The 25,654-nt window shown below is 41.2% G+C and overlaps 2 protein-coding genes across 7 annotated transcripts in view; both read left to right on the forward strand.

The window, feature by feature from the left end:
• Nucleotides 1-1,877: 1,877 nt before the first annotated feature.
• Nucleotides 1,878-19,731, forward strand: LOC146987998 (uncharacterized). Its single transcript, XM_085775500.1, has 10 exons — nucleotides 1,878-2,065; nucleotides 3,116-3,272; nucleotides 3,624-3,763; nucleotides 8,612-8,869; nucleotides 11,385-11,560; nucleotides 15,571-15,682; nucleotides 15,884-16,031; nucleotides 16,219-16,361; nucleotides 17,006-17,149; nucleotides 19,351-19,731. Exons 1-10 carry the CDS (start codon nucleotides 1,999-2,001, stop codon nucleotides 19,476-19,478), a joined length of 1,473 nt encoding a protein of 490 aa, XP_085631626.1. The 5' UTR covers nucleotides 1,878-1,998; the 3' UTR covers nucleotides 19,479-19,731.
• Nucleotides 19,732-23,749: 4,018 nt separating this feature from the next.
• itga7 (integrin, alpha 7) overlaps nucleotides 23,750-25,654 on the forward strand; it is a 32,478-nt gene continuing 30,573 nt past the window's right edge. For all 6 annotated transcript variants that reach the window (XR_015035878.1, XR_015035879.1, XM_085777563.1 and 3 more), the window contains exon 1: nucleotides 23,750-24,342. Coding sequence is in view for 4 of the 6 variants with exons in the window: in XM_085777563.1 (XP_085633689.1) it covers nucleotides 24,125-24,342 (218 nt within the window). In the remaining 2 variants the exon portion in view is untranslated. The remainder of the gene's footprint in view (nucleotides 24,343-25,654) is intronic.

Consider the following 25,654-nt stretch of genomic DNA (forward strand, 5'->3'; position numbering starts at 1 on the left):
ACATGACACAGTGCTGCTAAATCCACAGACTGCAGGCAAATTTAAGCAAAGCTTGAACTTGGCAACTGTAGCTTCCTATTTGAAACAGGTTGGACTTCCCTCTGAAAAACAGCTAATTACTTGGTCTGCATAACATGAAATCTATTTCTGTGGTATCTGAATCCGTTTGTGTGTCCTCAGTCTTTGCACCTTTGCATGGACAGCCATGGTATTTTGCTGCCCTCTACAGATCTCTTCAAGCATTAGCACTGTTTTATTTCAAGGTTTGGTGAGGCAAGTTGTATTTTGTTCTGTTACACAGAATAGCCCACTCAGATTGAAAACAGTTTACAGGTAACAGATACAGAGTTTTAGCAGATCTGTTATTATTTTTTATTTCCGTATTATCTTTATTCATTTGACATCTAAAAAGGAGTTCACATTTACTCTGATTGTCAATCTGTTCTCACCAATGACAGTGATCTGCCATCATAGAAAAATTTTGAACATAATAGGCTACTAATTGTCCTAAATAGTTCTATACTGTCTCTGCACATCCGTGACTCTGGAGAGCCAAATATTCTGCAGTGTACTCAAAATTGTAACCACATTGATGTGGGTATAATGAGTGGGGAAAAAACAATGCCCCTTTCTGGTTTGAAGGATTGAGTTTATTCAGTAAAATATGTCAGTCACATTTTTATTTCTTTATATATCTTGTGAGTGGAAAAAGGGTACAAGCCGAACTGTGGTGACTGGAGCTGTTGCAGTTTGGGTGGTCTGGTCTCAGGTGTGGCCTTTTGCCCACATCTCAGATGCAACCTGAGCACTCTGTGTTTCCATTGTCCGTGCATTATGTCTGTTCCAACAGATCTATATTTGTAACGTGGTCCAACACTGTGGGACGCATAACAATTTTGCATCATTTTTGATGCTATTCATCTGGTGCTTTGCTATTAAGGCTCATACATCAATATCATGTTCTTTAGTCTCCATCTAATTAACATGATTCACTCATTGTGAAATGCTTGAGTCAGATCCCTGCTCTATTTCAGTATAATATTGTTTTCTCATCCTAATTCTTATTATTTGGAATGGAGGTATGAATAATTATGTTGGCAAAAGGTTTGTAATCTCCCACAAAAACTCTTCGATAAGGTTGAGGAGGTTTCATTTCAAATCATTCACTGATGCTACCCAGATAGGCTAGATGGCTGTCAGACTGAGACTGTGGTCCCTTTTGTAAATATACCCATAAACTGGGCCAAGATATCTGTAGGTGTATGGTGGACAATATTACTTTGAGTTGCAACTGGAAAATAAAAATTGAAATAGATAGATATAAATAGCCTAGATTTCTTAATGTTCAGTGTAAACTGTGACACAATATTTTCTAATGATATTTATCGCAAAGTTTTAAATTTATAATCTTTTAAAAACGTACCTCAGAAAAAAGCATTTTGTCATATTTTTTGTGAATTCATTCATCTCCCCAAAAATTTAAAAAGCTAGGCTATATCAAACTTTGACATTATGCACCTAATGCATTCATCCACACCCCTGGTTTCTTGCATGGATGTATTATATTAAGGTTTCTTGTTATTTCGTTATTTGTTTAGTATATTTAGTTACTTCACTTTGAACATCATGTATGACCATATTTAGGCTTCGTTATTCTTCCAGTTTATGTACTCTCACGTCTACATTATTGTATTTAATCAATCATAACTAATTTATTCTGTTGTACTTGTGGAATATTTGAAAGGAGTAACAAAACATATCGGTATATATCAAAAAAAGGAAAAAAAATAAATAAAGAAACTAACTCGAGTTGTTCCGCGAATGGGCGAAAATGCTCGCGCACGCGTCATTTCCCGGACGGTGACGTAGCCCGGGCCGTGACAGCAGCAGCAGCCGCTGAACGTGAACACATGAGACCAGACCAGACTGCCTCTCCCAGCGGTCGGCCGGAGGAGAGCCCCACTTTCCTGCTCTGTATCCGTGAATCTGGAAGGAGCAATGGCGTCCAGCCTGAGCAGTGTTGTTGCCTTGGTATTATGTGTGGCTCTGACCCCTTGCGTATCCGGTGAGTGTGATTTTAAAACTATAAACTAGCCTTTCGCTTTCGTGTTCTCTCGCACTGTCCTGTGTCGTTGTTGTCGTCAACTGCGCTTTTGTAGCTCGCGTCGACCTGTACGACAGGACGGGCCTCACTCATTTAACTGGGCGATGTCAGTGACGTGAAGGTATCTCTTAAAGTTCAACGTAACATGACCAAACATTAGTTTTACATGAATACGACTCAAAAAGCCTAGCTCGGCCCCTTCTTTCTTTATTCGTAAGTCAACAAAGTGACAAAGAAAGCACCAACATTAACACCGACAAAGAAGCCCACCGTTCAGGGACTCAGCAGCTAGCTTTGGTTGTTAGGCTATGTGTTTTCAAACTGCATTTGCACTGCACTGTAAGATTGTCACTTTTATCATACGAATTTGTAATATTATTATTGAAAAAAATGTTACAGTCTATGCAGGCCAATGCAAGAAAGAGCCATAAAATGAATTGCCTCCGTAAATCGTATTGAAATAGTTTAAGCTAACTTAAGCTATATGTATGGTCCTTTTGGGATCTGTATAGTGCATGAACTGTGGCATATAATAGGTATGTTGAGAGGTGTTTATGTAGTCCACTGTTGATATAACGTTAACGTAGATAGATGGCAGACACGAGGGAGTCTCTGTTACGCCGTTTAATTCAACAAACTACAGCCTTTGCCATAAACCAGAACCTCTGAATATAAACTCCCACCATCATAAAGGCAGGAATTCCACTCATTTTTAGATAGATGTAGGCATAACCTGGAAACTGAGTGTATTTGAAGGTGAACAACAGAACCTCTAGGTATGGTCAAGGATGAGCAACAACTCTGCTCTAAAACTGAATGTAATTTTAAATGTGGCTTTTACATGTAATTACATGAGTTCACACAAACACAGTCACAATCCACCTGACACAGGCCCTGCTCTATCACCACCAACTAGATCTAGTTGGTGGTGATAGAGCAGGGCCTGTCTCTACATTACTGTATATTACTGTTAATGTCTCATTTTTCTTGCCTGTCTCTGCTCTTTTACAGGGGGGAGTGACAAGGAATGTAACGGCTATACAGATGGCTCCGGGAGGTATCACTCAGGAGAATACTGCTACATAGGATTTTGCTGTGGGTCTTGCCACAACAGATACTGCTGTCAAGATTCTTTCTGGAAGCTTTCTGAGGACAAACAAGAGAACTGGTAATCATTTCTATCTTCTTCTGTACTAGTTGAGGAGTATCCTGTAACTTCAGTTGGCACTGTTGTGTGGGTTCTTTCTCCTATTCGGTTTGTAATCTGTTATTGCAGCGCATTGCACTGTAGCTACCAAGAAACAGGAAGTGGTGTCTTCCTGTGCCCGACCACCTGCAAAAAGCTAAAGCTACAATCTGTTAAAATCTTCACAAACATCACATAAAATGTACCAGCTTGTGTAGTTAATGTGCTGCTTTGACATTCGGCTATTATTCTGAATTAGTAAAGTAATTGAAACCCTAAACCTAACCTGATTTATTTATTTTTTGGTTAATTTAGTCTTTCTTTATTTTCCAGTGATATTTTCAACTACTCGTCGTCGTCAGCAACGCCCATGGTCATTGGGATTACTATGTCTGTAATCACTGTGCTCGTCTTCATCTGCTGCTGTCTCTGTCCCTGCTGCTGTTTGTACAAGGCATGCCGCAGGCCGCGACGTAAGTAGCCAATCACAAATGATTATCACTGACTGTTGAATGTCGAAGATGCTTTTAAATACAGAACTCTATCTGAATTTAAGAGTTCAGCTTAATACATCTGTACTGTTTTTTTGCATGAGTTAGGCTGCTGTTTTTCACAGCAGTACACGCAGTTCACAATTTCCACTCATTCCTTCTCTGTAGAGGCGTAAGAGAGGTGTTGTTTTTGAGCAGTCTGGGAAACCCAATTTTGCTACAGAAGTAACTACGGCATTACAAAACAGATGTTTCAGGCGTAGTTCAGCTTTTGACTAATTAGGTAACAAGAGTTACTTCAGCCTTACAAAGTTGGGAAATATGACAATGTATACCAGAAGATATACCATATAGATTATAAATGGTGTTTTCTGTAATAGATTTTGTCCTCCAATCCACAAGTTTCCGAATGTCATCTATGGTCAAAACCGGAAGCCGGTTTTGCATTTCCGGTGGAATTGTACTTTTACGTTTCCATGGTTTTCAGTCTTTGTCATAGTTGTGGTAAACGCATGGATCTATTAACGCTGGCTTATGGCGGATGTCAATTTGTGTGATATCCATTGTTAAAAGCTGGTGTGATGATGCGTTTTACAGATTGTCATTGGAAAAAAAAAAATCCATGCATTTACCGCGACTACCGAAACCAAAATTCCACTGGAAGAGCAAAACAAGCTTACGTTTTTGACGTTCGGAAAAGGTGGATAGGAAGTCTGGCTGGTTGACAAGTTAACATGGAGGAGAGCTGGTATTAGAGAACAGAACAAAAACAGAAACTTAAAAGGGGATGTCAAATCACATCCTGTTTTTACTGTATTAACTTACTATGATGTATTTACTTACTTTACTTACTTTTTCATTTGATCGGCCAGAAAATGTGTATTAGAAGATGATTGGATGGAGATGGAGCTCATTCAGCTGGCACTTTGTTTGACAAGAGTGATGATGACAATAAAAATCTAAGCAGCTGGTGAAATCAGAGAGAATTGAATTGACAGTTTGTAGCCACATGCTACAGGTGCTGCAACATGACGCTGCCCATACTGTATGTGGCTTCTCTGCACAAAAGCCACATGTTTTTGTATAGCTGTTTTTGCTGTCTCAACCGCGTCGACATACACATGAAGTGTCTGGTTGCTTTCCTGTTTAAAAGACGTCAAACTCTTGGTTTCCAATGTGTTGGAGTGTTTATCTGTCTAGTTTTCAAAGCAGAGTACGAGGGGACTCATTCCAGGACTGTTGGCCCACCCACCACATGACTTTCATTACTGCAGTAGCCTGGTCTCACTAATAACACTGACACTGAGGCAGAGCTCAAAATGATCTAATGCTCACACAATCATGAGAATATTGCAAAGATGTGCGACGGTGACAGCCACAGATACTTCATGTATGACTTTGTTGTGTGCTTATCATCAAATGTTCTACAATGGAAAGTTTCACTTGGCTTTTTTGGTTAGCAGTGTAGCCCACAGGTTGATATTGCTGTTTAGTCATCAGAGATAATTGCTGGATTATACTGTTTTCTGCTGTTTAACGAGTCAGGGCCTGTGTATTTTACAATGCTCTGAGTTCCCATCAACAAATCTCACAAAAAGACCAAAAAACAGCGATGAATCGATCTTAACAATTCTTAATCTTCTCCACCATGAAGTGAGCAACATGTTCCTGTGCTACAATAAACAGGAATGCTGCTAACATTCATTATGAACCAATCCCAACATGAACTTGTCCTCATGTTATGAATATTCACCAGAGCCCACATCAATTTACAATTCCAGCTACTCCTATTTATATACTATTTGACATAAACTGCAGTGTCAGATGTTTGAAGAAATGTTGTGGTTTTTCCTAAATAGGAACGTGGTATAGCTGTTTTTAAAGGCTGTGTCTGTACAGTAGAGGCCAGGGGGGCTTGTGGCTGAATGCCACAGACAGGGAGGGGAAGTTGGAAAATATTGAGAGATGAACCAACACATTTTTGGCTTTTACTCTCTCGATGGAATTTGTTGTCGCTATCCCTGTCCTTTGAGTGATGGTGCTCATCTCCTGTGAGTAAAACAGTTAGATACAGTCCCAGGCATATTTTTTGTAATTATTATGAGAATCACATGTAAACAGAAGTGCTTGTCTGTTTTCCTTGACGTGGAAACTTCATACACGGTCTCTGTTCTCCCTGTTGTTGTCAGAGCCCTTGTTGTCCTCCATGGACGTCTGCATGCATTTACATGCACTCAGTCGTCCAGTTATAGTCAGATTAAGGCAATAATTTGGTTGTTTGAGTGTTTGAGCAGCAGGCATTTAGCTTCAGCTGCTGCTTTTGTTTTTGTGTTTTTATCACGACTGTAGAGACGAGACGTCAGGAAGTGAGCACAGTTTTATTATGTTGGAAGCACTCTTATGTGGTTTCAAACCAAGACTCTGCCTTTCACAGTTTCATCTATATTGTGAATGTAGATCATATCTAGATGGAATGAATTATTTCATTGTCTCTGCTCCCCAGAGGTGGAGTAGTAAAGAAACTGGGTCCTATTTTCATATCCTAAGCTTCACTTACTGTTTTCTGTGAGATTTCCTTCAATGAGTTGAAGTCTAGATCCTCCAATCCCCCCTTACCAAACATGTTGTTATTTTGATTTGATTTTAATGTTTCAACCGAGTGAGGGGATCCACATCACTGTAATAATCAGTCTCCATAATATCCGGTCATTAAAAATATTAATAATAGTAATATCAAGAGTGAAAGAGGAACTAGACACTCTAGAGCTTTGAATCCGGCTATCAGAAAAGAGCAGACAAAAAGACAAGTCAGTCGTGTCCTGTGTGGCGTGAGATGAGCCAAAAAATATGACGCTATAAATAGTACTCTATCAACGACGACATTGTCAGTAGATGTGACTGTCTTTACAGGACGAATACCACGTCTCTGGACTAGTTGTGACTTTTACTTTGCATCTCAGAGGAAATGAGAGAAAGAGAAAGTGCTTGAAAATTGGTGAAAATTACAAATAATCTTGGGTCGCTTGACACGTCTCTTAAAAATGAACGTGTGGCAGTTCTTGAGTGAGGCGCAGTGAGACCAGCATGCTGGAAGGGAAAAACAGACAGATGTAATTATAAATTGGGCTGAGTGTTTGATATGCTCAGTCTTAGTTGGTTTGATTACTCAGTAATAAACAATGACATGTGACATTCCCATTATTTTGAGCTTTGTGTAATCGGGGACAGCCGCTGTCCACCGCTCTCTTTCTTTGCACTTTACATCTCCTCTTTTGTCCTCCTTAACCCAGTATCCTGCTGCCAGATTTCTCTCAGCACTTCACAGTTATCAAACTAGAGTCACCCACCAACCATCGCCCCCTTTGATCCATTTCTCTAAATGGCTTTTCTTAAAAAGCGATAGTGGCAGAAGTCAAAATCACATCCAGTAAGAATGTGGATTCCCTGACTCGAGCTGATGCCTGTTGGGATCCCATCCAAGAATGTCAGAGCTCCACCTCGTGTGATTCATTGTTTCCATGACCACCACTGTAGGGAAAAACCTATGATCCGCCCACATCTTCTTACAGGAAGTGGTCATGAACGCTCCCACTCTGTTGCAAAATAAAAAAAGTTGTGGTGGGTGAGGGGAGGGGGGTGAAAGACACACACACACACACACACACACACACACACAGTTCTTTAACAGTGCTGCCTTTCAGTTTCAGTTTCTCTATAAGGGCGTAGGCTTGGTTCTAGAGCTATATCCACCTGTTTCACTTGAGTAAGTACCATGCTCCCTCTAACAGTGGTGATTAAAAGTCTAGCTTTCTATTGCTAATACAAAACTGAGGATTTTTTTTTAAAACCAATAAACTTAAAATGGAGAACATACTATTTGAGATAAAAGGGGACAGGTGTCCTCTAGTTTCTCTCATAAAACAAAGTCAAATCTGAACAAACAGATGAGGTATTTTGAGTTCCAATTAGACTTTCTAAGGATATGGTCTGTTTCTGATGTCAGCTGCAAATAAACATCATAAATCTGCCTAGAAGTCACACAGAAAAACAAGCTCCTCTTAACTCCAGGCCTGCCTGAGAATCATCACGTCTTCCTCCACATCAAAATAACCCAGAGACTGTTTTCTATACATCCATTGTTGAATAGTACAGGAATATCTAACCGCTAATTCAGTCTACTTTTAATGAACAATAGAAATAAAAATAAACATCACAGGCTAAAAAACTAAAGTTACAGTCAGAGTCTCAGACTTGAGAATGTCAGGTATGTGCTTTATCTAATTTTGTAACCTAAAAACATGCATAGAAGTAGCTCAGCTTTTCTCTGGTTTTGGATGTTGGCAGCTGGATGATCAGAGGACACTGAGTGGTTTGGGAAGAGTTTCCTCTGTGAGCATCAAACTCACGAGCTCCTGTATTCTTTTCCATTAAAAGTAATCTGATGAAAGCCACGCAACTGTTTTAGAGGCTCCCAAATAAAGCAACGGCCAGATAGTACAAGTACAAGTATGGACGGTTCAATTTTAGAAGCTTGTTGACTCAGTAGATTTTTTTCTCAGCTCTCTTTCCTTAGTTTCACTACGAGATCTGTGCAGTTGGATAAATGCAGAAGTGGTAGTCTGACTCTGAGCTGAGGCTTACTGCACATTTAACAGAGACACTGCCTGTGAAATCAGAGCTTCTCGTTTGGTTTAAATGTTGTAATAGGCAGAGTAAGTGAAAAGTTAAACATGTATTTGTGCTCCCCTATGCTTTCTTTCATCCACGACTGCAACTGAGCTGCCTACTTAGTCTGTAATCAATGTGTTTCTCATCTGTGTCTGCCTACAGCGGTGGTAGCAACAACTACTCACACAACAGTGGTCACCAGTGCGGCTCAGCAGTACCCCCAGCAGGCCATCGCAACGCCCAGCCAGCCTCAGGTCTACCAGGGGGCCCAGTATCCGCCCTACCAGCCCGTACCAGTGCAGCCAGGATACGGGACCCAGCCCATGCCCCAGGGCTACGGAGCTCAGCCCATGCCCACGACGCCCTACCCAGCAGCGCCAATGTTCACAGCGGGACCACCTCCGACCTATCAGGAAGCCAGTGAGTCTCACAGGGTGAAAATAATCAGAGTGCAATTGTGATGTGATAACTCCAACTTTGAAAATGAGAACAAAAATTTGTATTTTGCATTTATGGGAAGGAGAAAAAAAACTATGACTTCAAAAGTTAAATAAAAGGGCAAATGAACTAATTACTCATCTGTCTTATATAACCTCCTATAACCTCTTATATAACCTGCATGTGTCTGCATGCTCGTCTTCAGAGGATGATTTAGCTGCTCCGCCTGCTACATTAATGGACAACATTTTACCCACTGGAACACATGTCTATGTCTCTAACATTATATAACATAATTGTTAATTGGAAGGAAAAATGAAAAGATTAATGGACAGATTAATCTGCTCACTGTGCCACTGGAAAAAATTAGACGTCAATCTGACATTTAATGAGCATTATTGAAGGACAGTAGCCTGACAAGCCAGACTATATCACTAAAATGTATAGTCTGGAAACGACCGGTAGACCTCGGCTCAATCCAGGGGGCGGGATGAAGGCTGTCTTTCAAACTGCCTCTGCACGCAATAGGGTAGCGCTACGACTAATCAGAGCAAAGAGCAGGATGACGTTAGCCTGACAAGCCAATTAAAATCTACGTCGCCATCGCGTTAAGCCCGCCCAACGACTCTCTAAACAGATAGAGCGCTGTGATTGGTGAACACAATCGGTGTTCGAGACTCAAAAAGTTCCTACGGCTCGTTTCTAGACCCACCTACGGAGCAAATATTTTTGCTACCGCTAGGGTGCGTCTAGATTTCTAGGCTAGAAGGACAGTTGATTGCCGCAACATTATGACATCATTCCACAATAAATGTTAGCAGTTAATCATCTGAGTCTTCCTCTTGGTGTGCACAAGATGATAATTACTGCAACACACATACATAATCCGACCGAAAGGTGCCGCATTGCCTGCGCCCTCCCCGTCGTGGCTCATGAAAGTGAAACTTAAGTGAGAGCCGGTTCTTACCATGCTCCTCAAAGCTGCATAGTGCCAGTGAAGGCGATTCAGACCCCCTGAGGCCATGACAGAGGTGTCATTCCACCTGTTGTAAGTCGATGTACCATCACAAAAGTTATGAAAATATTATTTGAAGGTTGAAAAGTTCCTTAATGTTGGTTTAATGTTATGCAATATGTATTTATTACATTTATTTTAGCTGCTCACCTCACAGGTGAACTCACAGTGAACTGTGTCTGAATGATCCGGCTCATCTGCCACAGACAGCACAGGCAGCTGCTAGGGTGGAAACCCACCCTGTTAACTTAGGCAAACGCAAAAAAGCCTTGTGTGATTTTTTTTTTTTTTTTTTAAAGGGACAACGAGGAGTTTCTATTTGGTTATAAAAAAGTCTCACATTAATGTGAATGAATCTCCGCTACCCACACTTGTTAATGGGCCCATTTTCGATAAATATATCGTTTTGTCTCTATCGTTATTTTGTTATTATTAGTGGTGGTGGAAATGCTGGTCGAGCCGACCAGCGTTTCCTTACTTTCGGTTTCGTGGTGAGTCATGAGAATAACGCCGCCGAATCGCCGTTTATGGTTGGAACTACGACGGTATGTGATCGTCTTCGGACCTCTGACCCCTGAGTCCGTCTTGCGCCGGTCAAAGAATTATACGGTGCGCGCGGAGGCTCATAAATGTAGTGTGAAAACGCTTCGCTTTTCCAAAACTCTTCGTTGTCCCTTTAAGGGATAGTTTAACATTTTGGCAAATTGGCCCATTGCCATTGTGTATTTGATGTATTTGATGAATTTGATGATGGAAACCAAGAAATCCCATTAGCCTCCGTAGCGTAGCTCTGAGCAGCTCATGGCTCTGCTCCGCCGATCTAAAAATAGCTTGCACCAACAATTAAAGGTAACGAACCTACTCCTAAAACTGTAAGGATTATGGCAATGGGCCAATCTGCCAAAATGTTGAACTATCCCTTAAATCAATTTGGCATGGGGATGGAGGGGTGGAGTGTTGAGCGCAGCAGCCTAGTCAGTTGTAGCAATTAAGCAAGTAGGAATTCATGAAAAAAATGCACATCTTTGCAAATGATGAACATTACTTAACTTATTGTATTTATTTACCGGTATCTGTTTCTTTATTTATGTAGGGACACATTAATCGACACTACTGTACATGTGCCAGTGTTAGCCAAATGGCTCATTTTCAACTGCAACATTACTTTCCTTGAATACTGTGTCTTTCAATCTGTGTTGAATGGACAAGTCTTGGGGAGTTTTAGGATTAACATAACTACACAGAGCTAAAGGTTACACAGTGTTTTTAGAAACACAAAGTCTACACACCCTTTACCATGAGGTAATAACACGTCATAGTGAACATGCAATTTTGGTCAAAATGGCTGCAGACGGAAGTATCTGCTGCCGGTGTTACACAGTCTGGACTTGGTGTCTGCATCTTGTGGAAACAGGAAATGATCCATTCATGGTGACTTTTTTTTATTTTATTCTTTAACCCATGTTTTCTTTCTGTGTCTAGCTGGTCCAGCCTACCCTCCCAACCCAACGCCTTACAGCCAGGCTGCATTCAACCCCAACCAGCCAGCGTACCCGGCGCAGCCTCCCGCCCAGCCGCAGCCCAACGCTCCGTACGCCCCCCCGGATTTCCTTTCCCAACCCGCCTACAACCCGGATTTTGTTGCACCCAGGACCGGATGATGGACCACACAGCGCCATGCTCACAGCCACTTTAAACATGCTGCAGAACTGGAAAATGTGTGATCCGAGTCAATATGAGAAAGAGTCATATGCTGCGGCGGTTGAATGTGGAAATCTGAATGACACATAAGTAGTTGTTAAAGTGCTGTGGAAGAGTTACCACGTGAAAAATATTGACACCTCAGCTCTGCATGGACTTACAATATACAAGTGGTGAGATTTACTTTTTGTTTTTATATTTCTCAGTGGCTCTGCCATAGTCATCTTGGTGAATTAAACATGAAACCACTAAGTCTGATATTAAAGAGAAGATGAAGTGCTTCGTCATCAGGCATCTGAACGTGCCTCAACATGTCCCTCCGAGTCCCTGTCTACACAGTGCACTGGACAAACATGCTTGACCTCCTTAATCCACCATCCGCAGTGATCACAGTCACATTCATGATCAAATTTGGCAGAGGGAGTTTCAGATTCCATGACTGGATTTAATTGAGCCCTTTCCAGTTTACTTCAAACCCATAAAGTGCTTTTCAGATGATATGAGGTATGTCTTTTTATAACTCCCCAGCAAAAAGGTCTGTGTAAGTTCTCAGTCATCCAGGTCATGGTAGTTGTTTAGTGCTGAAGTTGCAGGAAGCCTTCTCATTTAGCATTTATTTTATAATGCCCAGCAAAAAGGGAACATTCAACATGTAAATTCAACAAAGTAAATGCAGTGGCACACAGGATAAGATCACTTCACATTTAAGATGTTATGTGTTTTGTCTTTTCTTTTTTTTTTCATTCATCTGTTCACTCTTTCACTTGTTTTCATTTTCTCATTGTACAGTTGTGCACATTTAACTGAGCTAAAATGCATCGGCAGCTTTGAAATCAGTTAACCAAAGGAGATTGATCACTTTTCGAGCAACCCAACGTTCACCCCGTCTCATCTGCCACCAACACCGACGTTATACTTAATGCAAGAAACGATTGTGCCTTCTCAGCCATATGACTTTTATCAAGTCTCTTTAAAGATTGAGTTAAAGTTACCGTAAAGTTTACCCTCCCACCATGTTTTTCAGTGTATCCTGAACAATATGACTGCCATCAAACTGTGTAGCCTTGTCATTTTAGTTCCTTTAGAAACACCTCAGACTCAGAGAGTTTTTTATGAATCTTTACAGATCATCTGTTTCTTATTCATTACTCTGTCGAATCATAAGTTCTCCTTTTGTCATTGCCATCACTATTGCCTTTATAAGACATCACCAATGTAACAGTAAAGTTTTTGGAAAAGTAATAGATGGAAAAGAAATTAACAGACAAGCCCCCCCTGTTTTGCTCTGCCTTGTCACTTTTCTTTCCTTTGTGTTTTTGCAGCAAAGCCATTACTTCCTCTTTCTGCTGACTGAAAAGACTTGAAATTTAGTTTTTACTAAAGTGACCTTTATTTCTTGTATGTAGTCACAGCTCATGTGACAGACTGGACTTCTGAGTCACCCTGTTGCCTGATTTTATTTTCAGTGTCCTTTGTTGTGGTCAAAGAAAATAGTACCTAACATATTCCATTATATGTGAATGTCACGGGTGCAGTTTTCAGAAGACTTCCAGTCACATCTATGCTGTGGCTTATTTAACCCTCCTGACGTTTGACAGACCACATACAAGCTAAAAAAAAGGGGTATAATGTCGTCACACATCAACTTGTAATCTGCAAAATAGTTTTTTTTGTGAGGAATGTGCATGCGTTTCCTATGTCGACCAATTGATTTATCTAAATTTCTTTGTAGGCATGCCCTTTGTCTCAGGTCTAGCTTCATATACTTGTATGTTCTGCCTGTGATTTTTAGTCTTGTGGCCAGTGTTGATTCGACAAGGTGACTTAAGTTGAAAAGTTTTTATTTGTGTGTTTGTGTGCTTGGATTATAGCCATTCATGTTCCGTCTGTTTCTCGTCCAAGAATAGTTGTCATTGATGCTAATATGAGAATATATTTACATGACTTTTATTGTTAAAAACCCTCAATTTATTCTTTTGTGTTCAATAAAATATATTTTTTGCTTCCCTCCCTAACTTTGGTCATTGAGTTTGCGGCGTAGAAGGTTATACCGTAATCAAGATTTTTGCCTACCACAAACCACAAAGGGATTATACAGTACATATAAATTTACTTCCTGAAACTAACTAGATCTGCTTTCTAGAGTAGTGTATGAGCTGAATGGGTTTGAACATACAGTATCTGAGGAGTAAAGCTGATAGTTGGGAGATAAATTACAAGTGCTGGCACGAAACAAAGGACAGCTCAGAGGACAGTGTTTGGATAGGACATACAAATACTCAAAGTAAATTTGGGTGGAGTCACTCAATTGCAGCCACATCTGAATTGCTTAACTGCAAAGGGAACATAAAACAGTGCTACGTAATCCTGCCAGTGGCCTGAGTGTCTGCAAGTTCATATCATTTCCATCCTGTATTAAGTTTTGTTAAATTAAAACATTGCTAGCAAGCATTATGTGTTGAGAAAGTTACTTAAGGTATATGTAGATGTATGGAAATATTTTAGCAAATGGTACTTAAACTATAAAGGAGTTAAAAGCAGACAAATGTGAACCATGAACTGTGAGTCCCCAGTTTGCAGGAAGTCATTTTGCAGAAGAGACTAAAATTAGACATGGGGGGTGGCTCCTGGGCCAGATGATCCCAGATGTCCCACCTACACTAAATGACTCCATTGTTTTGTCCTGTATTATTAGAGGCCTTCATTGTTAACAGCTAAAATGTACCAAGTGTTTGTTGTGTATACAGACATCCTCGGGTAATAAATGTAGTTTGCTGTGCTGCTGTTCTGTCTGATTGACACCTGAACAGAGGGATAGGTCAGATTCTCTGCCTATGACCCAATAGATCAGCTCCTGAAAAATTGCAATTTAAAGGTAACATATTATCCAAAGTGAAATTTTTTGTGCTATTTTTTTCATAATGCAGCTCTCGGTGCTTTATCAAAGTGTTGAGTTCATGGAAATGCACACAACCATGATTTAGAAACGGTGCCCTAAAACAAACCGTTATGACTTACGTTACTTTGTGAGGTCACTGGACTCGGCCCATATGGACGTAGCATCCGTGACGTCACCCATTGGTTTTGGGGAGTGACTCAAATATGGCGGCCTGAACAGCGCCATGTTGGATTGGCCGGCCGAGAACCCGCCCACTGGCCTCGAAGCAGCTGTCCACAGAGCTGCTCGGACCTGTCACTCAACGTTTCCGCGCCCTAATTGGCCAGAATTTTAACCTAATAATAGTAAAATGGTAGAGTTTCACCCCCCTCAGAGTGTGTGTGGGGGTAGAAACTATCGATTGAGACCAAAAAACGTTCTGACACCAGGCTTTGATCATGTTTATTGAGGATGTAAAGTCGGCAATTTTAACATGGGGGTCTGTGGAGAATGCTGCTTTCTGACACCAGCCCCCAGAGGAAGCCGAGAGGATTGCAGTTTTTTGAACACGAAGTGAGCTTAATTTCTCAGACCGACAACTGACCCCTTGACTCAGCCATGTTCTCAAGCCTATAGTCCATCCAGGCCCACTGTTGAACTGATGTGAAAACTTCAAGTTAAACTCTAGAAATTGAAAGACAGTTTAAAATCTAGCCCTGGCCCTGTCTGGGATGCAGACTTCCCTGCTGTACCTGTGTTTATAACCTTCTAATCTCATGCATCCTCTTCACAATGACACAACAATGAGATGTTTGTGGTTTGTGGTTGAAACATGTAAATGTTTCTATTGTCTGTTTGTATTCATAATTGACACCTCTTATCAAGCTGTCATCTTCGCCAGCTCACATACAGTATGAATAATGGTTTTGATCTCAATTAGACCTTGTGAAATAAAGGAAAGGGGGTAAACCGGGGGCAAGTTTGATTTAATGCAATACCAGACCATCCTAAGTGTTTCATATGAAAGGAATGTTGTTGGGTCACATGGGTGGTGCAGGCAGACAGGTTGAAACGGTTGCCTCAGTGTAGTCAGAGCACAAAGTTTCTCACCACGGTACCTACTGTATGTCAGTTATGACTTCAAGCGTCTTATACAGTCTTGTGTGGGTTTTGTGTGTGATCCTGCTCCCGACCATTTGGGGTGAGTTTTATTTTTGTATTTATTCGGTAGATTTAAGATATTTGGGACCCGTTCAGTCACCAGGTGAGACCAAAATGATCCATATCAAGTCAGACTGAGCTTGTATACACATGTACAGTTGTGTTCAACTTACACAAATAAGGCAACTGTAAACTGTGGAGTTTAGCCTCTCTCCCTCACCCTGTGTTTTATGTCTCACAGCTGATAACTGTAGAGGCCATGGGGTTACAGGCCAGACTGAAGAACTGCAATGTGGCTCACAGTACTGCTGTGGAGACGGGGACAGAATATACTGCTGCGATGAATGGGAAAAACGTTTAACTCCATATAAGGAAGGTCATGTTGAAAGGTGGGCTCCTATGACCGTTACAGAACATGGTAGAGGAAGAACAAAGCAGTGACATCAATTCACTGGCTAATTATCTATGAGTATTCTAAAAAAAAAAAAAAGAAAGAAAAAGAAAATCTGTGTTAAAAATGTGATTGCTTTATCTGTTATACCTAAAATGTGCTGTTTTCTGGGGGGTTTTCACCAGGCTTTCCAGACGCTACACGCCACACCCAATCATCATCATCGTGCCCATAATGATACTAGCCATTATTGTCATTGTGATTATCATCATTTGCTGTCTATGTCCCTGCTGCTTGATGTATAAGAAATGTCGAAAAGGACACAACGGTAGGACATGTTTTTGGTTTCAGTTTGAGTTGTGCAGGCAGCAATAAAACCTTACAATGCATAATACATAGTGATAGCAATTCTGTTCCACATTTTTCTCCATTCAGCTCATGTTGTAGAGCCTTTACACCATTTGCGTCACTTGTTAATCAGGCCCAACAAATATCATAACAAAAATAGCTGGTGGTGTAACTTTCAAGTTAGCACTAAGGCTAACCATCCTAGTGGACAGTTAAGTCAGAATAAGGAGTGTCAGTTCTGCAGTGAACACATTGTTAGCAGGCATAGAAAACAGCTAAATTTGCTCTGTCCAGTAGCTACTGATTAAATCAACCATGCAGCAACTGTAAGCTACAGCTCCTTAACTTTGTTTTTTTTTGTTTTTGTCAGTTTGCTATGTTATGTTCAGACTTGTCTCTTTACCTGGATCAGTAGCAAGTCAGCCAGTGGAGGCTCCAGGAAGTCCTGACTAAGGCATACCCCACTACCTGTGAAAAATATTAAACAAAATGATAATCAGTGAGCTCCGTTTTGGCAAGATAGCAATGTTGTAGCCTACTGTATTTTTCAAAATGTAATTGTAATGTAATTGTGTGTTTCTACCTTGTTTTGCATCTGAACTAAATTCATGTCTTCACCTTTAGCTGTAATAGTCATCCCGGGAGTCAACGCACCCCAACTGCCACTCACACCCTATGAACACCAGCCATCCTACCCCGGCTACCAGCCCGTACCTGTCCAACACGGCTCAGCCATGCCCACAGCACCACCTTCGTACCTGGAAGCTAGTGAGTTGTGCAAACATCTGGTTCACATTAAGGGATCTGTGTTTATGTTCCCTCAGCCCTATGTTCCCTCTGGACTCTCTCTACCTATCTGGACTCTATCTATCTGGCCTGTCTAGCCTCTACCTGGTCTTTTTACTAAACTTAACCAACTCCTTTCTTCATTGCCTAAACCCAACCAATGGTGGGACCAAAGGGCTGTGGGAATAGGGCCTAATTTTCAGTGACAACAAAAGTTAGAAATGAGGGAACATAGGGCTGAGGGAACATAGGGCCTAATTTTCAGTGACGACAAAAGTTAGAAATGAGGGAACATATGGCTGAGGGAACATAGGGCTGTGGGAACATAGGGATGACCCCACGTTTTGGTTTTTTTTTTACCTCAAACTCAGAGTAGGCTACCCAGTTCTAAAGGTCAGGTCCAGTGATAATCTATGTTTTTGTCTAACTGCGGAATAGACCCAAAAAATGATTTCACCTGTGTAGGTAAAGCCTATATCATTCATTCTTCAGTGCCATAGATCTCCATCGTCTAAAAATCATTAAAAGACATCAGTGAGTTACATTTGGGTACAAGCTGACATTAAGTCAATCCCATGTTCATCATCCAACTAAAATATTCATTAGTGAACCAAATCAAATCAGCATTTTAGAATAGAACAGAATAGTGACACCGCCGGTTCTTAAAAGATTGGCAGTACAATCACACGCTATATACAACAATATATACAGGAAATACACACTGACTAAAATTTTTTATTACATTCTTTTTATTATTATTGCTGAAAAGAGAAGAAAAGAAAAAAGACTACTTGTCCTGTTCGTTCTCTAAATTAATTGGCAAGCTCTTGTCGGGTTGGCTGGTCCTCAGATAGTTCTTTAGGCTTCTCTTCAGGCTTTCCATGGCTTGTGATGTCTTCTTGAGGAGGCTGGCTTTTCTTATTCTCTCTGCCTCGACCTTTGAAGTGAGCTCATAGTTTAAGAGCTGATAGCTGAGCTGAGTTTTCAGCTCCAGCAGCTCTCTCTTGAGAACCAGCTCCTGCTCAGATTTTTGTTGAGCCAGACTGATCTCCCTAGTTAACTTGCGATGGAGGGCATCAATCTCAGCCTTCAGGTTTCTCTCCAGGGGCAGGTCTTTGGACACCCTGGCAGCGTGAGCCGTGTTTCTTTCTCTAGCTCATGCTGTAGTCCCTGGACTTGTTGCCTGGCACTGAGGAGTTCACCTTCATACCCCTGACTGGATGTCTCTTTAGTTTTTTTGAGATTTGTGTTTTTCTCTCTTTCCGTCTGCACCACAGCCATTACCTCCACTTGGCTAATTGAATGCACCACTTGCTGCTCCCCGTTGCCTTTTCGCAGCAGTTTCTTCTTTTGATTGATGTTCCTTTGTACCTGTCCATGTCGAGGTACCTTTGGAGCCACTCCAATTCTCTCCTGGTCTCTTTCTCCCTGTGTGTGTAGAGTTTCTTAAGGGATTTCTGTCTGACCAGCTGCTCTTTTGTCGGCTCCAACTCTCGGAGCCTCCAATTTTGCCCTTTTCCCCAGCTGGCTCTCTCATTGCCCAGCAGGATATTCAAAGTGGAAATTTCATTTTGAAGATCCCTGGAAGCTATCACCGACTGAGCTCGGATCTTGTCTCTGAGTTCTTGGATTGTTGTCTCATTTTTCGTCATTGCACTAGAACTCACCATCTTGTTAGTTTGAAGAATTGTCAAAGACATGTTGTGTGAAATCAGACTGCGCTCTCTGTCAGTGATCTCTGTGTAATGTGATCAAGTGCTATCTTCTGCTAACTGTACTGTATATGACCAGATGATGTCATGTCACTGATGATATTACTATAATAGACAATTTTGCTTACATTCAAAATCACAATAGATAGGAAAAGAATAGATTAGTGGTAGGACACCAATAGCATGCTGTGGGGGCAAATGCTGCCCCAATGCTATAGCTTACCCTTTGTCATTTTAATGAAGTAAAACAATGACTTCATTGAAAGCACTTAAAATATCATCACACTTTGGGGTCATAAGAATATTTTTTCACATTTTATACAAACAAATACATCAAGTGTCACAAATAAAAACTATAATGTAGCCAGTATACTTACTAAAAGAAAGAATAAAACCTTCAATGCAAACAAAATGAATGATTGGAAAACTCATTTTTCAATAACAATAAATGTTTGTTTTTGTCTTTTTTAGCTGATCCAGCTCGCTCTCCAGTTGTGACATATCCCATCCCACCTCCAGGCCAGAATTACCTCCCACCACCACAGTCAGACGAATTCGTACAACTACCCTACAACCCGTCGTACGGTCCAAACCCCTGAATCCTATCACCACATAAGAACTCTATGGAGTGATTGTACTTCCCGTGCCATGGGACTGTGTGTACTGGACTGTGTACACACAGTGAAAAGAGACTTGTGGGATGTCAAGTTAGTTTATAGTAAGATCTTACATGTTGTTATGTGCCTTATTTAAAACCAGAGTAAAAAGTTGCAAACTCCTTAAATATATTGATGTACTGAGCAGAAAGGCGACTACAATCCAAATTAAATATAAAAGTTATTTTTATAGAGTTGTTCTTGCACATGTTGATGATGATGAGTTGTGTTGGACTGTGTTGTCATTTTGCCAGTTTATCTTTTTAATAAACTGACATGGCCACTAGATGGTGCCTCTGTCCCATTTCTGAATAGAAAATTGACCAGTGGAGGACACTGTGCTGTTGATGTCAGAGCTGCACTATATTGTTATCAAGGAGGTTGTTTTAAATGCAAAACAACAAACCAATAATTGTTACAAAAAGGTGACTGTGCTTGGCACACATAATCGTCTGGTTTCATTTTGATGGGGTAAATCTTACATAGATACACACTGTACAGTCTCCCATCTATTACGTTTTCATTTCATGCCTGCAATAGAAACACACAGAGTAATCCCTGAATACATTTAATTGCAGTATTTATGAAGTATTTACACTGAGTGAATCTACAGTGAGTCACATAGCTAGGTCTTATAATACCAACCACCCACTGTGTTGTGTAACAGACAGCATCTCCTGTGACAGGTAAGTACTACTCTTTACACATCTTTTGAGAATACTTAGATTATTAAAACTTTTTTATCCTATCATCCTGAGGCCTGAGCCCATTTTGTAGCTAAGGAGGTTGATCATGATAGTGATTGTTACTTGTTTGTAGTGTTGTATGATACACATCGTTTCAAATAACTGCCATTAAAGACCTTTAGAAGTTCCTGTCTAATTCATCATGACACTGCTTATGTGCCTGATGAAGACGCAGTAGACATGTTGGCTTGTTGTAGCAGGAGCAGCAGGTGTTACTCGTAACATGAACAGTGTTTAAAATGTTATGATCTCAGTGATCACAACTGCAAATGTATTTTCAGATCACAACTCCTGTGCAGCTATGCACCCGAGTTGCTGTTTCACTTACTCTTGAAATGAATGGTTTTGTTTCCAATACATCAAAGAAATGGAGAAAGACTGCATATTGCTCCATAAATCATCTCACAATAAAATCAGCTTGTTTTGAAATCCATAATGTTGTAACTAAATATTCTAACCTACAGACAGTGTGATCCCTCCTCCTTTGGGATCATGTGCACTTAAATAGCCAGAGTGGGCATGCTTGCATTTAATCCCATAATAACCGTACTGCCACTCCCCCTTGTAGAATCCTGCATTGCACATTAATCAATACAGTAATAGTGCTGACTGCGGCTATCTCAGTCATCGAAGTGATGCGGGACTAAGCCGGGAAAAATGACCCTACCCGTACGCCGCCTGCCGTCTAAAATAAGCTCTCTCCTTGAAGTGTGGCTCAAACTGCTAATGAGCACTTGTGTCAAGATGCCAGAGTCACGGACAACGTGGCAGATAATCTTTACAGCCAGCCATCTCTGTTTTCCTCCATCCCTTTCTCTTTCTCTCCTCTCCTTTCCGCTATCTCACCCTCCAACTGTGCTTTCCTCTGTCCGAAGGCATTCTTGCCTGGCCTCCTGCCTGAGCGGCCATTAAGATGTTTTCAGCATTTTTCTCAACATCCCACACATCATTCCACCCTCTCTCTCTTCTTCTTTTCTTCTTGCTCTGTGGAATCCTCTGTGGTATTTATATCTTGCATCAGAATGGTCCAGTGCGTGCATAATGGACAGGGAGCTTACTGTGTTATTGAATATCAGTTCAAAATTTAACCTTTTGTTCAAGTTTTCCGTTCTGGGCCATGAGTGTGTGGGAGCTGCTACCGACAAGAGCACTGACTCCCCAGTGCTCTGGTCAAGATGATCCACAGAGATACAGAAATGCCAAACTTTCCCACATGCATGGAAACAAAAACAGACAAGACAGCATTATTTATATCTGGATATTTTTTACATCTGTTTCATTGGATGAGACCAGAGGTAAAAAAAAAAAAAAAAAGAAGAAGAAGAAGAAAAAGAGAAGAAATTCCAACAGTATTCTTATGCGACTAGGCTAACTGCTTGGCTTTATGGATAATAGTAGTGTGCACACTGTTAAATGGCTTGCCATGAGAGCTTGTATAGATATTCATGGTTCAGAGGATGAATAGCCTACTAATGAGTCCCTGACTTGTCTTTTACTGTCACTATAAGTTCTGGTAAATTACTGGTAGCTTACATTTGTTTTGTCAGCATTATTGAAATTACAAATTACAAATTAGTATGATTCATCCCCCTCCGGATGAATTGTAATCACCTTGGTGATCGTTCCACTTATGGAGCCATCATTAAAGTTTGATTTGTATCCAAATGGTGTATTGACCAGATATACAGTATATAGGCACAGAATTCCTTTGCCTCTGCTGTACTTTGTGTTAAGTGCTGCCTGCTAAATATCAGCACATCTCTACCAAACATATTTTTCATTATACTTGTAAAGAATTACTGGATAAACACAAGACATTTGTTTGAAGCCCATTAACTGCTCCCTCCTCTTTTAATTACCATGCAAATACAGCAGGGGGCAGATGTGTTGGACACCAGAGTTTGGTCAGATCACATGAGAGGAGTTCGCCCTCATCCTAGAACCTGGAGTGTGTAGACATTGATGAATCTTGGGTCAGTTTTAATCCTCCTTGGTGTGCAAATTTTACAAAGGAACTTTTCTGGCTCTTTGTCAACGCTCAAGCTAACTTCTCACCAGAATATGCAGGCAACACCCACACCACCTTAGCCAGGAGAAACAACCTACTGATATTAATCAATATCAATAATATATTAATGTGATTCACATTTTTTGAACAGGGGAATCATGTTATTTGCACATGTGGTTTTGACCCAATTTTATGTGAATCACATGTGAACCCATTTTCCACATGTGGTAACATGTTTTCAACATGTGTTCTACATGGTAGCACATGTGGTAACAGTTTACCTGAATATACTATATTCAAGTAAACTGTATAAAATAACTCTATTACATGAAAAATAAAGATTTGGCTAATAGGCAGGATCTAGTTTTTTTCTTTTTTTATTACTGATTACTAGTGATTATTTTCTTAATTAATCCGTTAACTCTTTTTTTATGTACTGTTTATGTAGCCTACTTGTTTTATCCAAGCAACAAAACCAAAACCAGAGGTGTTTCATTTTTTTTTTTTTTTTAATCTCACATTGGAGAAGCTACAACCTAAGAATCTGATTGGGCAACAGTTTTTTTTTAGTCACATGTGGCACCAGCACCACACATCTGAATATCCACCTCCAATACTTCACCTGTTTGTATTGTTGGTGTGCAACTGTTGTGTGTGGAGTTTATTGTGCAGAACAGTTGAGGTGACTGACTGACAGCTGCACGCACACTGGCCTGAGAGAAACAGAAATCAGCTGGTTAAAAACAGAGCAGCTGTGGCTGTGGTCGCCCCACATGGACATTCTGCTGTCGAAAAAAAATAATGGGAAATTCAATCAACATTTTTTATTCATAGTGGCAGATGGACAGAATTACATTTGCTATGCTTTTCCTAATTATGTGCCTTGCTCTTTCACAGCTCATATATTTCTCCCACTCGGCCTTTTCATACGAGCTTTAAGCTCTGTAATAAAGTTTCCTGGGTCACTGTGCACATTTCGGCGCCTATTGTCTCCCAGGTTCACTCCAAATCACTGCCACCACAAGTCAAATGTCAGGCCTTTTCAAGCTCAGGGTCCCAAAGCCAAAGCTTTTCTCTTTTTTTTTTTTACTCAGTGGCTCTTTAACCTCCAAGTCTGTACCTCAGTGTTTCCTCTTTATTCTCCTCAGATCTACAAGCACCTGCAGCACCGAGTGGCTGCAGAAGGAGGTGGTCTGGACCGTGTGAACTTTACAGATAAAACAGTCTGCTGTCTTTTCACCCTCTCTCTCTCTCTCTCTCTCTATTCAATGGCCTCCAAGTATCTTGACAACCTTGCCTGGTATTTTGGCAGCAGTCCCTTGAGTGTTGATGTCAGCTGAGAGAGGGGAGAGAGGGAGGGAGGGAGGGAGGGAGAGCAGGAGTGAGTGGGGGTGGTTTAGGGAGGAGGAGGAGGGGATGGCGGGCTGAAAGAGAGAGAGAGAGAGAGAAAGAGGGGAGGAGGAGGAGGAGTGAGCGGGCTATTCAAGGCACTTGTCCTCTGTCTCCCTCTGAGCATAGAGAGGAGGGGGGGAGGCGCACATGCATTGAGAGAAACACACTTGCGCACACACACACACATTGCGGCCACATTTTCACAGCCCTGCTGCTCAGACTGACAGCAGCAAACGCAGTTGAGAGCCAGCACGGCACAGAGTGAGGGAGGGAGGGAGAGAAAGAGGACTGGAAACGAGGGAGTCATCCAGGGAAGAAGAGGAGACTTTACACAGGATTTGCTTCTTTTTTCCTCTTCTGTGAGCTACAATAGGGAATCTCTCCCCCTCCACCGGTGCTCTTCTTGATCTGAACTTGCTCTGCTGGAGGACCCGCACCTTGCTATGGCAGCCCCTGTGGGACACGGGAACACCGTCTCCCCTTCATCTTGCGCCTCTCTTCGCTGGACTACCCTCCTCTGGGTGCTGTTGACCCTTTGTAGCCAAGTGTGGGGCTTCAACCTGGATACTACCCACACTCTACATAAGTTGGGAGACAGAGGCACCTTTTTTGGTTTCTCTTTAGCACTTCACCAACAGATTACTCCGGAGCCTCAGAGCTGGTGAGTGCACGGCTGACTGACTGCGGCACTGAGCGTGTCCTCTGTGCCCTGTGTGTGATTGTGTGACTTTTTGGTGCACTTGCATACTCCTGTATCTTGTGTGCTGCACCTGCTCCCGATGTCATGCATTTTACTGTTGTAGGCTGACTTTTTTTTCTTTTTCTTCTCTTTTCTTTTTCTTTTTTTTTTTTTTAACTATGTGGCCACTACACTCATTGTTTCTATTCTATATCTGTGGATCTGCAAAATCACTGCTACACTCAATAACTCTGAAGTGGGTGCAGGACTGGGAGCATGTTAGTGTGAGCCATGCAGAGAGAGAGAGAGAGGGAGAGAGAGAGCACTGAGTTAGATGAGTAGATGGTGATTTACAGTAAGTGCAGAGTGGATGAGAGTGGATTTGCTGAGTCAGCAGGGATTTCTGTAAAAACGGAGACAATGATTTTTAACTGGTTTTCCTGGAGCAGATCAGGTCTGATGCTGAGGATCCTCCGATGGGACACTGTAGTTAAAGGATGGGAGAGAGTGTCCTAAAGTGAGTGTGTTCATGGGCGAGTTGTGCGCGTGTACTTCTGCTCCTTGTGACTGTTTGTTCTTTGATACTCTTGTTTGCCAACAGCTGTTTTCATATTTCTTCCAGTGTGACTGGATTAGTCATAAGCCCTGCTCCTGTCCTCCAGAAATAATGAATAAATTATAACATGAAGCCTGTGCTTGTAAATCTTTGCAAGTGTTTACAGCGTGACCATTAATAAAGTGCAACCTTCATTTACTTTTCCTGTAATTAACATTTAAGGAAGCAGTGACAATAGTTTATCTGACTATATGAGACAGGGAAAACTCTTGTGATAGCTATAGTAGGTCATAGGTCTGTACTGTTTTTTCTCTTATAAGTTTGCTGGGCATGCTTATAGACATCATAGATGCCCTTGTACATTAGCTACCAAAAAAATGTAAAATTTTCTTTTAAACCCAAGAAAATCTCAATCTCTCAATCATATAAAATATTATCTTCAGATTGTGAAATATGAGTTGAATTCAAAACTTCCCTCTAAAATGAAGAAACACTAACTGTAAATCACAAGTAGCTCAAGTGCAGCACTTATGCCTTGTGTAATCCAAAATGAATGAATACAGAGTTAATTTACTACAGCTCCCTGTTTTGGAGCTCCATATTTAACTGTTGCCTGCTCAGTTTACCCGGGCTGCAGTCACCCTGTCGCCTGGTAAGACCAGGGGAATGACATCAGCATTCACACAGACACACAGAGCTGGAGAGTCAGGTCGCCCAACTGAGACCTGCTCACTGTCC

The sequence above is a fragment of the Trachurus japonicus genome, chromosome 5, assembly GCF_045865225.1.
Source record: "Trachurus japonicus isolate A0001 chromosome 5, Traja_1.0".
NCBI classification, from domain to species: Eukaryota; Metazoa; Chordata; class Actinopteri; order Carangiformes; family Carangidae; genus Trachurus; species Trachurus japonicus.